This window comes from Ipomoea triloba, chromosome 4 (genome assembly GCF_003576645.1).
Source record: "Ipomoea triloba cultivar NCNSP0323 chromosome 4, ASM357664v1".
NCBI classification, from domain to species: domain Eukaryota; kingdom Viridiplantae; phylum Streptophyta; class Magnoliopsida; order Solanales; family Convolvulaceae; genus Ipomoea; species Ipomoea triloba.
This window is the reverse complement of record NC_044919.1, coordinates 4,512,663-4,531,514: the sequence shown is the minus strand read 5'-3', so window position 1 is coordinate 4,531,514 and position 18,852 is coordinate 4,512,663. Positions and strand designations below refer to the sequence as shown.

General features: G+C 33.4%; 2 protein-coding genes across 2 annotated transcripts; one reads left to right on the top strand and one right to left on the bottom strand.

The window, feature by feature from the left end:
- Positions 1 to 1,339: 1,339 nt before the first annotated feature.
- LOC116015423 (CASP-like protein 5A2) lies at positions 1,340 to 4,307 on the top strand. Its single transcript, XM_031255485.1, has 3 exons — positions 1,340 to 1,710; positions 3,698 to 3,830; positions 3,972 to 4,307. The coding sequence occupies exons 1-3, from the start codon at positions 1,508 to 1,510 to the stop codon at positions 4,161 to 4,163; spliced, it is 528 nt and encodes a 175-aa protein (XP_031111345.1). The 5' UTR covers positions 1,340 to 1,507; the 3' UTR covers positions 4,164 to 4,307.
- A 1,708-nt stretch (positions 4,308 to 6,015) lies between these two features.
- LOC116015526 lies at positions 6,016 to 6,862 on the bottom strand. Its single transcript, XM_031255625.1, has one exon. It carries the CDS (start codon positions 6,771 to 6,773, stop codon positions 6,288 to 6,290), a length of 486 nt encoding a protein of 161 aa, XP_031111485.1. The 5' UTR covers positions 6,774 to 6,862; the 3' UTR covers positions 6,016 to 6,287.
- Between the last annotated feature and the right edge of the window lie 11,990 nt (positions 6,863 to 18,852).

Genomic DNA, 18,852 nt, shown 5'->3' with positions numbered 1-18,852 from the left:
ACACCAAAACGACGTCGTTTTACGTACGTGGTGCACATTGCTATGTGCACCGTGGTGCAGGGTATAACGATTGGGAATGCGGTGGGACAGATCGATATGCTTTAACGGATGGACCAGGTACATGAATCCAAAACATTCATATTTTTCTTTAATATTTTAAATTTATTTTCTATTTTTATTTTTATACCAATAAATTTAATCATTACAAACTGTAGTTGAGATCTTTTTTCTTTATTTTTTTTTTGAAACTTGAGATCTTTTAAATGACAAATAAATTTATAAGGGTGTGTTTGGTTGGGGGTTTAGACATAGGGAATGGGTATGAAAGTGATTACTAGTGTTTGGTTGATAGGTTTTGAGAATGTTTGGAATACCCCATTAATGAAAAAATCCATACCCTTATTAAATAAGGGTTTCATTTCACTTCCTTATTTCTTCCCCAACTATTAATAATCATTCCCATTCCACCCAACTACCAAACATGCTAAATACTTTCACCAAAACCCATTACCCTTATCAAGTATTTGATACCCATTCCGATTCCGATTTCCATGTGCGAACCAAACGCACCCTAAGTATATAAAGTTATTACTTTAGTAGAATATTTATATAAAAATTAAATTTTGTTTTTATGAACATATGAAAATAGCATTATAAAATTACTACAACGTAAATGAAAATACATATAATGTATATGCAATTTAGTGTTTATGTACATTAAAATTTATGTTTATGAACATATAAAACAAATATTCTAAACATATTACAGATAACGTTACTCCCTCCGTTTCATTTTATGTGTCAGGTTCGGTTAACAAGGCTTGCGTGAAGTTATTTTTAATTCAATTTTTCATAATATTAAGTTTAGTATTAATATACAAAATTTATATATTTAAAAAGTATACTAAAAGTATTATTAAACACAACAAAATCAAATTTAAAAATAAATGAAAAATACTAAAGAAAATAAACAAAGAAGAAAAAGTTGATTTAACCAATTAATAGTAAGTATGACAAATAAAATGAGACAACAATAATATTAAACATGTTGCACTAGTTAACATTGAATATAAAACAACGTCATTTTAAACTATGGTCTACCATACATATTTTTATATGGGAATTTTTGCATACTACTTATCTGAATTTTTGTAATTCAGATAAGATTTAAAATGTGTGCACATTTGAGTAATAATTGCAAGTTTTTTACATAAATTAGAAGTGAATTTTCTCGCTATTAAAAGTTTAAAAATATTCTTACGGAAAATAGAAAGAAAGAAAAAAAGAAAAAAAGAAGTTTTTGTTTGAAATTCGTTTGGGATAGGTGCTTTAACGAAAAGTAGTATCGTAGAGTAGGTGTAGTGCAGTGAGAAGCTTGACGGTGCGTCCTCTCCTCTCAGTTCTCCGCCATCGCTCTTTTTCTCTCCGCTCTCTCCGCGTTAGGGTTTACTAGTATCCGCTGCTTTTCTGCTGGTTGTTGATTGATTGCCGCTGGGAAGTTGATAGCATGATGATGAGTCGGTCGGCGGTGCATCCGGTGGAGGTTCCGGCGGAGATCGCCGCGCCGCCGAGGATGAGGATGAAGGATATTCAAGGCATGCCTGGAACTGCCGGCGGCCTCTTCCTCCGCCTCTTCCAGTTCGCGTTCTCTCTCATTTCTCTATGCGTCATGGCCACCACCACCGATTTCCCGTCCGTCTCCGCCTTCTGGTATCTCTCCTCTCCTTCCCTCATCGCTTCCCGTCTCCTCCCGAAATAAATGCATATCAGTTCACTTATATCAGTGTTACGCTAATTGAGAAGTGAGAATGGAGAATTACTGGTTTTTATAAGAACCGATTGAAATTGCTGGTTGCTGCTGCTTTGGATTTTTAGCAATTTAAGCTGTTGTTGTGAATGATTCGTGAAAAGCTAATTCAGGATTTAAAATGACGGTTATGAGTAAAAATACTTGAGCTGATAACATCTTGATGTTGACTGTACTTTGAATTGATGAAAAAAAATGTTGGTGTAATGGTTCCTTACAGAGTTGGAGCTTTTGTATCCTGATAGGCTAAGCTCATTTCAGTCCATTTGACTAGGGTTTGAGGCCAACTTACCCTCATTTCCCCTTGATGCACCTGAAAGAAACAGAGATAGGTCACAGTTACCTCCTCCTGTATCTAAATCTGAGGAAGTTGGCCTATGAGAAGCAATTCCATCCAATGGATACTTATTTCTCCTCAGAGTGGTTATTCATGTTTCTATATTCACACTTATTGCCTTGTGAACCCCAACATGATGTGCTTTGTGCATACCGCATGTCTGTATGACAAGCCATGTTTTCTATTTAGGATAGTAAAGCAATATGGTGTCTAGTCACATTGGGAGTTCATATAAATTGGGCTGCCAACAACCAAAATACACCAATTGCTAGTTTGATACCTTATATATGAGCACTAGTGACATTACGTCTATCCTTAACATTTCTTTTGGAGTTAAATTCCAAATTCTGATTGGTTTGAGAATTAAAATAGGAATGGTAATGATAGGTGGGTGAACAGATTGTAGTATTATTGCACCCATATACTAAAACCAATTGGTCAATAGCATAATTGTTTGTGGGTCCTAATAGGTGGGAAGTTTATCTTGATGTTTTGGTTGATACAGACAGCTCAAGTTGAGGGTATATCATATATGCAATTTGTATTTGAACAGATGCACCAGTGCTTGATATGCTAATCTTGGTGAAGTCTATGAAGTTTATTTTTTTTGTGGAATATTCTAAATCTGTTAAGTGTTCTTAAGCAATGAATAACTGATAATTATCCAACTCAACTTTTGCTTCTCCCCAAAATGAATGATAGTTGGTGTATGATTCACCTAAATTTACAGAACAAGGCACACTTATGCAATAGCTGTTTATTGGGATTGTATACGTGTTCATTGTCTATTTGACTCCCTGTATTAGGATAATAAATTCTCTTGAAATGAACTTATACACTTTTGTTGAACATCACTTAACGAGCATGTGTTGTTTCACGGTTTCACCAACCTGGGCGCATGATATAATTTGCAAAAGTAGTGCTATAGAAAGAAGAGGAATTGACTCTTTGTGCTTCAATAGGTTGAGAAAGTATGTATAGACAGATACTAGATTGTAACAGAGAATAGTACTCAAAAAAAAAAAAAGAAAAAAGAAAAAAAGAAGAGGAATTAATTTTAGTGAATATTTTAGTGAAGGTCCTTTTATCATTGCACCAGCAATTAGCATATATTAATTAAACATGGAAACTAATTTCTTTCCTTTACTTCTGTTTTCAAACTTGAATATCTTTCCTTTTGCTTTTGGCAGTGTTTACTTCCCCATAAATGAAGAAGGATTATTCTATATTGAAGTAGCTTGTAGAATTTGAAATTCTACTCTGAATATATTTACTCTTTGTTCATTTTATCACCTCTATGTTTCCAACTCAAATTTTGATTCTTCAGCAAAGATAATATCTGACATCCTTTTTTATTTCAATTGGCTAATCCTATGGTCATTGGTCAATGTTTGGTTAAGTAAGCTGGATGGTCTTGTTGGTACTATGGCATTTATTTTATGGTTCATCATACAGTTAGCTTTTAATGTGTTCTATACTTTGTGCTGTATGTATGGTTCATTATCATGGACGAGGGATTCTAACCATAGTTTTTGTGCTCTTTGATGCATTAGCTACCTCGTTGCCGCTGTCAGCTTACAAAGCTTGTGGAGCCTGTTGCTTGCCATTGCTGACATATATGCACTGTTGGTGAAGCGAAGTTTTAGAAATACCGGACTCGTTAGTCTATTTGCCATCGGTGATGGGGTAATAAATCTTCGTTGTACTTAGCTTTGCTTAATACACTGACAATTTCATCTTCCATGTTACACGAAATCTGTGCATGTTCTGTGCAAACATTTCCCTCAATATAAACTCTCTTATTAGCCAAATGGTTTTCTGGTGCAGATCACCTCCACTGTAACATTCACTGCTGCCTGTGCCTCTGCTGGTATCACAGTCCTCATCGGGAACGACCTCGATAAGTGTGCCGTAAATCACTGCAAAAGATTCATGTCAGCAACAGCTATGGCATTCCTGAGCTGGTTCACTGCATCTCCATCCTTCTTCCTCAATTTCTGGTCTCTCGCTTCCCGATGAGGTTGGTGCTTATGTGCATACCTGTTGAGCCTTCCTGTTTTGTGTAATACTAAACTATGATAAACATTTAGGGCAATTGTGTGTATTCCTGAACCTATATGATATTGCAGCTATTGAATTTCTAAGTTTCATGGTTTCCATTTTTGATTTAGTTCCACTTTTGTCCCTCTACTATATTTTGCAAATAAAAGTAAGAAACCAAATCAAGCGGCGCCTGATGTTTTTAACATAATATAATTAGGTATGTTTTACCGTAATGCATAATGGTTAAATCCATCAAATCTGTAGATTAATTTTCCCTTCATTCCCATTTTCAGACAGATATTTAACATTGATTGATGCCTCCATCATTCTTTCCTCCATTACTTTTTTTCCATTTTAATAATTTCTTTTTTGGAAAGATAAAATGTCTCCATGATTCATGACATATACCCAACCCATCTCCCATAGGCCCATAGATTTGAGTGATGTGAATTCGATTTGATAACCAACTTCATTTGTTTCAACTTATTTTATTGCCTTCAATTATCCATGAAGATTACTTGTATTTAATGAGCTTTCAATGAGGTTGACAATATAATAGTGTTGTACTAATCTTTAAAAAATATATTTACTATCAAACTCCATCTGTATGCAGCAATACCTTTAAAGAGCTGTTTTGTGAATGAATCTTTATACTGTGTATCATGGTTAACATTACAAGATTGACAAGATATAAGTCCATTTTTAATATATTGCAATTTTATTTTTAGTGTACTACCTTAAAATAAATATATAATATACTAAAAATAAAATTGTATAAGTAATTCATCTTGCAATGCCCCACGTAGGGCATGGCTCGCGGTATAATATGTTTCAATTGAGATATGATCGAGGCTCAACCAGATTAGTTTCACTCTATGGGGTGTAGATACAAGAAAATCATTATATTTAACATTTTCGCAAAAATGAAAAAGAATGGCCCAAGCGTCTTTGGACAACACGTAGGATTTAAAACATTCTTCCAAAATTTTCAACTTTGTAAAGGAAGTTAGAAAACTAAACAAAAAATTATTCCGTAAAAGTGAAAAACTGTTCATCCGTGATTCCGCGCTTTCGAAAGGTCTTTTTTTGTTCTAATTCATGTGGGATCCATGAAATGAAAAATTGGAGATGGAAAAAAGTGACTAAATGGAGTTAGTAAAAAGGAAAAAAGTGGGGTAAACTAAATAGGGCCCTAATGTTAGAATATACTAGTAATTTTTAAAAAGTTTTCTAAAGACTTAAATACACATTATTTATTATAATTATAATAATAATTGTAATGTAATTATTATAAAATGAAATTACATTAAAAAAAAAAAAACTAAAAGAAAGAGAACCATAAAAAATCCATTGCTTCAAAGGGTTGTCTAAGCTTACTACGTTGCTTTCTTACCTACCACTAAAACTACAGAAAACAAGTCTACTACCCCCCCCCCCCCCCCCCCCCCCCCCCCCCCCCCCCCCCCCCCNCCCCCCCCCCCCCCCCCCGCCCTCTCCCAAAACCCTCCCTTAACTCTTCAATTTCCTTCCACAAAACATATCTGATGTTGATTCTATGCATACCACACAACTTGGTAAGTTCAAAGTAGATATATTATGACAATCCTATAAAAGGCACTACATGGTTATGTGCAAGAAAACAAATTACATTAATCTTTCCATACAAAAGTTATTCTCATTAATTAGTACGTATAGTTGCTACTATAATATTACTCGTAATTTATTTTTTTTTTAAACGCAAAAACACTAATTTTCATACATATAATCTAAGTAGCATTTACACAGAAGATTAATTCTTTGAATGAAGACCCAATAAATAACGAGATCAAATACGAGAACATTAATTTCCATACATAATCTGGATAACATTTACATAGATCCGATAAAGATGAATCCTCTGAATTTGAAGTCGCAATAAAATGACTCACAAATCCAGAGGATCAAAATGAGACCGATACATATAGTTCAGAACCACCAAAAAAAAAAAAAAAAAAAAAAACTTATTGGGTGATGAGATGAAATATGATCCATTATCATCTCCCCTTAATTCCTTAACTTAATCCTAATTTGGTAATTAATTATAAGTAATTACTTACTAAATTAATCTTCAAAACCAGTTTGTTTCCAAATAGCATTTCTAACTCTACTCAAATCCCTCCCCTTGAGCGTCCTCCCAATACCTTCGTGCACCGACAACGAAGCAACCCTAGTCCTCGCCAGATAAACGTGCGGCGGCACTCTTCCGTCCTCGTCCTCGTCCTCGTCCTCGCTCTCTCGCCGCCGATCCTTGTACTCGCCTCCCAGGATCTTCGACCAGTCCGGTATGTTCACCGGCAATGACGCCGGGCGATCCACGCCTCTCGCCTTCGCCGCCGACGACTTCTTCGCCGCCGCACGCGAGCTCGGTATCGCCGACCGTCTCGTCGTCGTGTCGGACGAGGATACGACGTCGTTGTTAAAGCCGTTGCTGTTGTTGCTCCAAACGTCGGACTCGTCGAACTCGAACTGCGGACCGCCGGAGGCCGGCGTCATCGGAGTTACGCTCTCCGGGACTCCGAAGAAGAGGAAGCTCTTCCTTGCGGCCATGGAAGACGTTATTGAAGAGAGTGGTTGATACGTTTGTGTGAGAAAAGAAAGAAAAATGTTAGGTCCACTATGGTTATTGCTTTATATAGGACTTGGGACTTTGGAGGGGTTTGATTGCTTTATATAATTGTCCGTAATGGATAAACTTACCATAATCTTTTATTTTATTATAGATTTTTTTTCTTTGTTTTTGTAAACAATTACTATATATTATTTCTCACATTTGGAAAAGTATTCAATGTTCTTATCCTAATCTTTAATTCTCACCTCTAAATTCAAAGTGACATGTATGTACACTACCCAAAATAAAATATTTTTCAGTTATCGAAAAGCCAGAGTTTATGAAAGAAATCAACTTTTTTAACTATATTTTTTTCTGACTCTTTTCAAAATTTGTGTCTGATCAAAGACTTGACCAGGAAAATTCAAACTCGTAATCTCAAAGTACAAAAGTCATGATTCACCAACTTAGTAATCCTTTCGGTATAATTTTGTTAATATCTTATGGGATTATTAAGCACACAATTTGTAGTAGTTAGAAAGGTTTGTACAATATTTCTTTATAATTTACGTGAACCAAAAGAAATACGCAAATTATGGTATACATGATATGTTATTTACATATATGATGGGTAAATTGTTTGTAATTTTGTATAAACTTTGTATGTATTGCTTAAATATGCATATGCTAGCTATGTATAGTATTACTTGTATACAATAATTTGACACTATAGATTTGTTGTGTGGTATTGTTTAAAGCATACTAAGATCACAAACTCACCTCACATAAATGCACCTCTCTTTTTCTTTGATCAATTTTAAACCTACATCATACCATAAAAATACTAAATGAATTTTGAGCTAATTATGTTCTAATACTTAAATCAATGTTTATACCTAAATATAAAATTTTAAATTTACAAGAAAAGAGGGGGTCTGGAAAGAAATTAGTAAATTGCACGTACTTGTAATAAAATATATAAATTCCAATGTACTTATTCTATATGCACTATTTATTTGACTTATCCGCGCAATTACTCAATCAATTTCTAATAAGTCTTGATACATTCCACTCTTGAAATTACTTTATAATGTTTAACTTTAAACGTTTCATTATTCAATTGAATACTTTTATTATATTAATAATTACAAAAGTTAAAGAGGGAGACTGATTTTTCGACAAGTGCATCCTAGAGTGCAGGGTTAGTTGGTGTGGCGGGATCCCCGTTCTTTCCTCCTTGATATGCTAAGTTCAATAGGATGGACATTTATAACGTTTAACTTTAATTATTTTACTCTTTTATTATATTTAATTATTACTGAAGTTAAAAAGCGTGACGAATTTTCCGGCAAGTGCATCCTTGGGCCATGTGTGGGGTTTGTTGGAGTGGAGGAATCCCCGTTCTTCCTCTATGATATGCTAAGTGTCAATAGGATGGACGTTCATGCAAAAAAAAAATAAAATAAAATTCTCGTTAAAGATGGTCAATAGTAATTGACATTATAAATTTGTTGTATGGTATTGTTTTAAACATAATTGATAGAGATCATACAGGCACCACTAGAGTACTATACATCAAAACCTATTGGAACCGAGTAGAGCAAACCTAATCCAAAGCATTGCCCGGTCGCCTGGTTAGGAGTGACCGGGAAGCATACACTTGTGATTGGAGTGATAAAGGCCTCGCTTTCCCAAGTATCCCAATTCAACCTCCTAAACCGGATGAGTATGTAACCCATTCAAGTCCCACCTTCTTTTCAGTTCCCTCTCTCAACACTTGGCACTGCCTCCCCGACTGACCAACTTACACCATACACGTGTAAGACATGACGGAACGCCAACATGTGTTCCTGAACCCGTATATATAAGCGCATTTATTGCTTGGAGAAGAACTTTTGACATTTTTAACTACCCAAGACCGCTTCAACCTAATTAAGTCACTTCCTAGTTTTGGTCTACCTAATTCATCAATTCCGCTCGTATATCTTGGAATCAACTGTATCAATACTAAGATTACAAACTCACCTTACATAAATGCACCTTTTTTTCTTCCATCAATTTCATACTTACATGCATTAGATCTTAAAAATAAAATATGAATTTTGAGCTACTCTATATTAAATTATGTTCAGATACTTAAATCAATGTTTATTCATAAATACGAAATTTAAAATTTGCACAAAAGATGGAGTCTAGAAAGAAATAGTAAAATGCACAAATTTGTAAGAAAATATACAAATTCCGATGCACTTATTATATTCTACTCCGATGTATATATTTATTTTGTTTATCTGACCACGTGTTATTTGTTAAACGACATGAAGTTACTCAATTTCTAATGAGTCTTGATACATTGCACCACTGAAATTACTTCATATTGTTTAACTTTAAACGTTTCATTATTTAACACTTTTATTGGAGTAAAAAGGGGTGATGGATTTTTCGGCATGTGCAGAGTTTGCTAGAGTGGAGGAATCCCTATTGTTCCCTCCTTGATATGTTAAGTGTCAATAGGATGGACGCTCGTGCAAAATAAATAAATAAATAAATAAAAACTTGTTAGGAGTGGCGAAGTAATTGACATTATAAACTTGTTGCGTGGACTGTTGTATTGTTTTAAACACATTCTTTACTATTTTAATCGCATAATTTTGTTACTCTAAACTGATTTGTTGGTCTAATCATAATCGTGCATTCTTTATTTTTAATGGTCAGATTAGACTATACGATCTTACCAGATGAGTAGTGGTCGTAGCATAAAACCACATACAAATACCCGGAGTATTCCGGGGTTATCGATCCACAGGGAAGCGGGGTATCAAGCACTAGTTACTAATTAATTCACGAGAAGCTATTCCTACGTTAACAATGGGTATTTATCTATAATTATGAAAACAAAATAAATGAAGCAAGGCAAACGGACTTTTATATACAAGAGATTAAGCGCGGGATTTTTGGGTGTCAAAGTGTTTAATCACCTAGTGCCAATCTAAAGTGAAATAATCATTCGGGTTCAACAAGTGTGGATGATTGCAATCTAAAAGGGAAAGATTACTCTCGTAATTCAATCCCAAAATAAGGTAATTGGAATACACACTCTCGTGAGCTATTCACAACATATAATCAAGAACTAGCAATAAATGGAATACCCACTCTCGTGGGCTATTCACAATTGGAATACTCACTCTCGTGAGCTATTCACAATAAATCCCTTAATCAACATGTCCTCTCTCGAGGTACAAGAATCAAGTGCAATTGTGGGTGCTCTAATTTATAGACAAATTTAGCAATGAAACAAGTAATTAGGATCCTTAACTACAAGCATCAAGAAATTAAGCCACAATTACAACACAAGTAATAAACCCAAATAGATATTTCATTCAAGCAATTAAAGAACTAGGCACATAGGTTCATAAACACTTATCAATCCAAAAATCCCAAAGGAAAGCTTAGCCTATCATGGCTAAAATAGATTCAACAAATATACAATAAAGTTTTAAAATAGAAAAGAGAGGAAGAAATTCTCCCGAATGAAGCCTCCAAGCTCTTCTCTTTGATCTCTCTTCTCCAATTGATTTTTCCTCTTTGAGCTCTTTGAGAAGATGAGAGCTTCCCTTTCTTGATCTCCTTTTGTCCAAATCCGCAGCCAAGCTTAGGGTTTGGAGAGAAAATGATGCTTTTATAGTGGGTGGAGAATGAGGGGCAAAATAGACATTTCATAACAGCAGAAATTTCAGATCTGCGATTTCTCGACGCGTCGAGGACTTTTCTCGACGCGTCGAGATATTACCGAACCAAAATCTTGGCATTCTGCCAACTCTCGACGCGTCGAGAAAATTCTCGACGCGTCGAGAATCCGTCTGCAACACAGTTTCGACTTGCAGCCTAATTTTGACCCTTTTCCCTTTTGAACCACACTTTGATGTCTTCATAAGAGTTGTAGCCCTTGAAGTCTTCTTTCCAATGGTTCAAGAATCACCTCATTTGGATATTCTTAGGCTGAGATATGGTCCGATTACCGAGGTGTCGCCATGGTAGCGGGAATTACAACTCTTTGGCTCCTTTGGATTGGCTTTTGCTCCCAAATGGTTCTAATGCACTTCTAAACACATCAAAAACATCTAAACCAAGCATTATACCATTTTAAATATGAAAACAAGGAAATAACCATTGGACACAATATTTTATCACACAATTTACTATAAACCCTACATAAAAACACAAGTAAAATCGGTACAAATGGGAGTGTATCAAGTAGTTCTCAGGGGAGCCGAACCCCATATATATATATATATATATATATATATATATATATATTGCATCTAGGTCAAATTTAAGATGTGTGGTTTCTGCGCTGTGTGCTTAAGGTGCGTCAGTTGTTGAAACTTAAGATGTGTCGGTCTAAAGCTTTATGTGCATGGGTTGTGTGCTTAAGGTGTGTTGACCTAAAGCTTTAGGTGCTTTGTTTTCTTTCTTAAGGTGCGTCATTTTGAGGACGCGCCTTTTAATTTTTTAAAGAAAAGTTCATTAATTTGAGCCATTGATTTAGATTTGATCGAACGAGGAGATCTAACTTCATTATTCACCTGGGAGCATCTTTTAATATTTTAATTAACTCATAATGTTGATTAGCTAAAAAGTCAAACCAAATGACAGATTTTATATGATTTGAATTATTTTTTTTTCTCCTCTTGTATTAAAATAGAAAAAATAAAATAAAATTAACCAACTTAGATGGGAATTATCCCATGAATCTAGCTACTGCCACGTGTTTCATCAGTTTACCACAACTTATATAAAAAATTACTGAGTAAAAAGAATAGCAAAATACTAAAATGTGTACTTTGTAATTAATTGCCTATTTAAGAATGGCGTGTCGAAGAAGTGTGATAGTTATTCTATCTTATTTTATTATAGGATAATAGTTAAATTGAATATCAGATTATTCTTAAGATACAATTAAGTAATTAAGTTATTCAACTTAAAAAAAAAAAATCGAATTCAACCTCTAATGTTGACTTCAACGTCACCTTAGCGTACTTTTTGCTTATTTTGTAAATTATTATTATTATTATTATTATGGACATATATATATAATGTGGTTAGCCAAAATAATCAAACCAAATGATACTTGTGATAACCAAATCACCAACACAATTTAAGGGGTCACACTTGTGTGAGACCGCCTCACGGATCCTTATTCGTAAGACGGGTTGGGTCGGGTCAATACACCATGCAAATGTCATACTTATATGTGCAAATCTCACACTTATATGCTCAAATATAACACTAATCAAAAATACAATTTTTGTTACTTATAAGAGAAAAAATAATACATTTTTCATAATAAGTAATGTTGACAAATGCCTCTCACTTATAAGGGCAAATATAATACTTTTGAGGAAAAATGTAATACTTTTAAATTGAAATGTAAAAGTATTGTATTTTCCCTTAAAAGTATTACATTTACCCTAATAAGTAACAAAAATTTTATTCCTGATTAGTATTAAAAATTTGAGCATATAAGTATGGCATTTGTGCATATAAGTGGCACATTTACATCTTGACCCGACCCGTCTCATGGTGAGACGGTCTCACACAAGTTTTTGCCCAATTTAAGTTGTTTTATATAATTTGAAATGCATGCCACGTTTTATATGACTTGAATGTATTTTCCCCTTGCAGTATTACACATAAATATATACTCCGTGTATATCAACTTAGATAAGAATTATCCAATGAATCTACTGCCACGTGGTTAATCACTTTACCACAACATTTAAAAAAAAAATTACGGAGTAAAAATACAGTAAAATTTGTACATAGCAATTTATTATTTTCTTCAACCAAACACAAAAATAAAATAAAATTTAAAAGTCAATAAAAATAACAAAGAAGAAATAATTTATTCGAATAATTGCGGTCTAGTGGAATAAAGTGGTTTGGGAGGTCATGGATTCGAGTCCCAGTAAGAACGGTATTGACTCTTTGTGCTTCAGTAAAATTGAGAAAGTAGTTATGAACATATATTACATTATAACAGAGTCATTAGTAAAAAAAATACTAAACCAGATAAAATGGGACACAAAGGTGTTTATTTAAGAATGACACGTGGGGGAAGCGTGATAGTCATTCTATTTTAATTTATAAATAAAAAATTAAGAGTAAATGCTGGAAGAGATAACTCTGTTCATCCATTTAAAGGGTGGCGGGGGTTACGTGGACGAATCGGAAGCCTTTTTTAAGAAAACAAAAATTATTTTTGTTATTATATACTCCGTAGTAATAATCCTAATGGGTAGTGATGGGCTATACGTGTGGGCCTGCACACCCATAATTGTGGACTTTCTAGATAACCAAATGTTCTTATCGCGACATGTCATCGTGATATACGTGGGAATCCTCCTTGTATTTTAACACTCTATGGAAGAATTCAAGTGAGAATGTCATCTCATATAAAAAATATGACTGATTTGATCCATTATTTGAGTAAATCAACCACTAAGCATTGTTAGAAAGTTAGGGAACAAGATTTGAAATTTACTTTATAAATATTACAAATTTAAAAGTTTGTAATAATTATAAATTTATTATGGAAGTGTATGGTAGATAGTTGTTATCTTATTGCGTTAGTTGACTATTTAATAGGATTAGTTGATTGTAAAAAAATATTTGGTAAATTAGTTGTTAGCATATAGTTGGTTACATATGCAAAATGAATTTATCAAAAAGCTGATCGAAAAAACTATTTTGAACAGCTTTTTAAATTTTAGTATTTTTGCACAATAAATTGTTACGGAAAGCTAATTTATTAAACACTCATATTGATTGTTTAACTAAGTCAAACAATTAATAGTGGTCAAATAAGTAAAAATTAGCTGATAAGGTAACTATGTTACCAAACCTACTAATGATATATAGGATCATATAAGAGCACTTCCTTAAGTAATGAGAACTTGTGAAAAAGTATGACTGCACGCAATCTACTCACACACATGAGTGAATGATGATGGAGACCCTAGAGTATATTGTGTGCACTCATGTAGTAGATTGTGTGTATCATACTTATTGGTAGGTTCACACTAAACAAATATTTTCATGTAAACACATATACACACACATAATGTCATCGTCCCTACCTACCTCGTTTGCGTGTGCTAATCTAACTTTACTATGTGCCATAGTTAATTGTACAATATTATTTAAATGTAAATAATTATTCATATTATCCATTTGGACCACAACCAGCCTTCAATTATGTAAAATGACTTTAGGATTGTTTGGTTCAAGAAATAATTTAGAGAATGAGATATTTGTAGATGTGCTAAAAAAATAACTACAAATTAAAACTTAAAATTTCACATTCTTTAAAGATGCTTCACATTTTCTTAAATCAAATAATGATATATATATATATATATATAACATTAAAAGAAGTGCAGTAGGACGTAACTAATCATGCATGCAAAATATATATATAATATGCAGCTTCAAAGCTAAGTCACAGCTATTATTCATATATAATATGCATGCAGCTTCATTTAAACGTGCTGAATACATACATTCAAAGTCAATCTGCCTTTCAAACTAAAGGCTGCCCCAAAACCCATATCCAAAAGTAAAAAATTAAAAAAAGTTAAGTTGTTCTTAGGATATACATACATATCTATCCACTGCGCATACATATATCATGCATGTTACGTGCCTAACATATACACTAATACAGATAGGACAATTTTATATATATAAAGATGCATGCATGTGCAGTGGATAGATAGGTGCAGTTAAAAAATAATAATGTTAGGTTGCAATCGGACAACTTTCATACGAAACCTTCTCTACCTTAAATTTCTGTTCTTTGAATTGTTTTCTTTCACAAGAATGTTGAGACCAATCCAGTGTTGGATGTGCGTTGGCGAATGTTGATGTGTTGAAATTTAGTGACCAAAATTTTCATATTATTTTTAATGTAATTTTTGAACTTCAGCAACCCCATCCCTTAGCTTTGGTCGTTTATTTTGCACAGAATTTCACTCGTTTTAACAACCTAACCTAGTTTAAACATCGAGTATACGGTAGATGATTCTTTTGTGCGGGGCCGATTTTTTTATTTGCGTGGCTCTGTGCTGGTAAATAAGTAAAGCCATATTAAAGTATAAATAATCTGCGAATTGAAGAAATATTACAAAAAAAAAAAAAAAAAACTAACTAACTAATTTTGGGCCAATATAATCAGAAATACATATACTAACTATTAGACTAGAGCCGGACTAGGGGCCCCCAAAAATTTGGGGTCATGTGTTGTTGTCCATCTTGCACGCCCTAAAATCCGGCCCTGCCTTTGTGTTATATATATATATATATATATATATATATATATATATATAAAGGTTCCGTTGCGGGAATATCTTCCCGTGCGATTGTGCGGTACTAACTTTAAGCATTAAAACGGCGCACCTTAAGTACACAAACCACGCACCTTATGCTAAAAACATAAACCACGCACCTAAAGTTTTAATTTTTAAATGGTGCACCTTGTGTTGAGAATACACTACACACCTTATGTACACAAATCACACACCTTAAGTACACAAGTCACGCACCTTAAGAACACAAACCACGCACTTAAGGTTTTAAAATGATGCACCTTAAGAACACAAACCACGCACTTAAGGTTTTAAAATGATGCACCTTAAGCTTCAACAACTCACGCACCTTAAGCATACATATCACGCACCTTAAGAATGAAAACAACGCACCATAAGAAGGAAAATCACGCACCTTAAGAAGAAAATTACGCACCTAAAGCCACTACACAACTGCACGGGAACTGAATTATACACACACACATATGTATGTATCAGATAGTATTCAGAAATGTACCAGAATGAAATGCACAAATACACCGCATACCAAAAAAATACACCACACCTAATGGTTCATTTCCAAACACTTTGTGGTGCATTTATACATACTAATGATGAGTGACTATACTGTCGCACAAGAAGCAGGAAGCCCTGTCCGCACGGAAACCTAACCATATATATATGTGTGTGCGCGCGCGTGTGTAATCATTGGTTAGAAATTAAGAAATAAATGAGATGTCATTTCTGTAATTACGATATTGCATTTAGAAACACTTGGTATTGCATCTGTAAATAATTAATTATATACACACGCGAATGCACTATTATAGATTATGAGTGCATTGTCATTATGAGTGCATTGTCATTTATCAACTAATAATTATCTAGTGTTGGGAAATATATTGTCATAATTACAAAAGTATCATCATAATATTTGGATAATACAAGAACACACAAAACCTTTCATAATTTAATGAAAATAGAGAATAGAGAAAGGGGTATAGATTCCATGGCGTGTGGGGGATGAGTGATAACAATTGTTGCAATTAACAAACATTTCAAATCAAAACATATTAATTCGTAAGTATTTAATGTTGTTGTGGAATTGAAAAGAGATGGAGCTAGGCAATTATTTATTTAATTTGGAGCCTCGATAATTCTCCACCTTGAATTGGCTTTTCGTGTCTTAATTAAGTCATGACTGGGAGCTATCTAGCTTATCTATACTTTAATTTCTCATAATAATTACATGTCCTTTTCAGTTCCGTATCTTATTAATTTAATCGACCTACCTTACCCCATTATATTGTGTTGTCATATCCGAGTAAAATTATGTCTTTTCTTAATAATGCATTCCTTTGTATGTGGTTAAATTTATCTGGTTCAAGAAAAAACGAGTTAACGAAGTCATGTGCAGTAACTAAACCTAGGTTAACAAATTATTAGTACAATAATACTTCAAAAAAGGAATAGTTAACAAATTATTAGAAGTTACTAGGTGATGATTTCTAGTCCTAAACCTACTATAAACCCACTATAAAATTAGGTAATTAATATGTAAAAATGGGGTAAAAGATATGAACAATGATCAGAAAAATTAAATGAGACACCAAACAATAATGCCACAGCTATCAACATTACTTGAAACAAGCCTCGTTTTCATTGGGGCATTCAGTGTAAACCCTAGTCATGTGTAGCTATGGCACGAGAGTGAAAAGACGTTAGATTAGTCGAATCTCATCCATTTCAATGGGAGGACCAAAAGACTCGTGATGTTAGCTAGCATGCACAGGATGGAGATGCTGACCCAGGTCTGCCGTGTTCAATTTGACCAAATAAAGTATGGTCGAACTATTTTTTTTTTGTTGTTGATATGTTAAATTAGGTTTTACCATTTATGCCAAACTAATCGTAAACTTTCAAAACTCCCACTCAAGAGTCACTGGATGAGGTAAATCGTCAATCCGTCCATCAATCCCTAGATTCCCACCTCTTACTTGTACACTTTGCACACAAAGGATCTTCATCACCTCTTATCGGTCAAGGTCTTTCAAAGACTCCTACATATTCAGTGGGATTTGAACCCCCAAAATTGCAATACCATTGGAGCATAACTTTTAAGGTGATCAGCTGAACCAATTAAGTATTTTTTTTTTTTTTGAAAGCAACCAATTAAGTATGATTGATCTATTTTAATTTATTTTACTTATGATGTCCTTTTCGTTGTTTTCTTTATTAGTTTTTGTCTTAGTACATGCACAGACATAAATGCCACATCTGCATTTGGTGTGTAGTTTGGTTGGAGTTTAAGGTGTCACTGAGATACCAACGTCGTAGGGCGATTATATTGAGAGGATGGAGAAATATAATAAATTTGACTAGGTTTGGTGTAATTAGGATGGGGACGTTGAGAAGTATTGGTATATGGAAAACATGTAAATTATTATAAATGTTAGAAGAAAGTGTTATTGTGACATGGAAAACGTGTAATGTGTTGGATTGAGGAAAGCATTCTTAGTGTTTGGTTTACGGAATAACAATTTTATAAGCACAATTAAAAAATTATAATTTTATAAGATCGAGTTAACGTACAAAGATTAGTTATATTGACTTTCAAATTAATTCAACATTTTTCATGTAATTAACAAATATAGACTTCAGACCAATGAATAGAATGTCACGAGCATAGAGAGATAATGGCTCATGAGAGACGCTTGTCTCGTCTCTATATGGTTAGGATGCCCAAGAGAAAAGGGAATACAGGGTACATGAAGTTGAGTTTGTATTTAAGCTTTCCCTTCATATAAATTGTAACTTCATTATATTTTTAGGCAAATAATCCAAACTTTAAAAAACTTATGTTCCAACATTCTTCAAGACTCCATGCTACAAAAATAATACAACTATAGTCGCATTCATCTTAATATTTTTCATTACATCTCAATTATTGTTGTTATTGGATTAGAAATATGATCTAACGCTAAGCCCATTTAAATATTTAATGGGCACTCTGAGCCAATAATCCAACAATTCTAAATGTTTGATTAATTTAAAGAATCAAAATATAATAAACATTAAAATATAAAAATAGATTCCATACTATATTGCATTTATAAAATTTATTAGGTAACAAAAAAAAGATGGTTTTTAGGAGTGGGCTTAGATAAGCTTACTAACTAAAATTAGAAGATGTGGGCCTAATGAAGAAGTCATTAGAAGGAGAAGACTAAAACATACAATTTATATGTGGACTAAGGGCCCAATTACAGGTAATGATAGGCCGAATGGGCTTGACTATTTTAGATTTTTTTAAAAATGATAAATAGACTTTTTTAAAGAGTAAAATTCTCATAATCAAAATAGATCACCTAACCAGAGAGCAAAAAATAGGAGTAAATGTAGTATGATTCTTTTTTGATTAAGTAAATTTGATCCTAACTCACCGAAGAGTGGGCTAAAACATGTCTAATTTCACAGTGGGCAATTTCAAAACCTATTTTTTCTTGTGAATTATTATTTATATTCTCTTTAAGTTCCATTTCATGATCAAAATATGTTAATCTCTAGAGTTGATATGTAAAAGCATGTATATTAATCAAATGTCTTATTGAGTCACATAACAATTATGAATTTTCCTTGTAATTTAAAAAAAAAAAAAAAAGAAGTAAAAGTTCAGTTTTTGGACCCATATAAATGGAGTATAACAAAGAAA

What these genes read in the sequence shown, in the direction of transcription:
- LOC116015423 (XM_031255485.1), top strand. Translation starts at nt 1,508, where the DNA reads ATGATGATGAGTCGGTCGGCGGTGCATCCGGTGGAGGTTCCGGCGGAG. An exon ending in CCGTCCGTCTCCGCCTTCTG is followed by an intron (nt 1,711 to 3,697) that starts GTATCTCTCCTC and finishes TTGATGCATTAG; the next exon opens with CTACCTCGTTGCCGCTGTCA. An exon ending in TATTTGCCATCGGTGATGGG is followed by an intron (nt 3,831 to 3,971) that starts GTAATAAATCTT and finishes TTTCTGGTGCAG; the next exon opens with ATCACCTCCACTGTAACATT.
- LOC116015526 (XM_031255625.1), bottom strand. Translation starts at nt 6,773, where the DNA reads ATGGCCGCAAGGAAGAGCTTCCTCTTCTTCGGAGTCCCGGAGAGCGTA.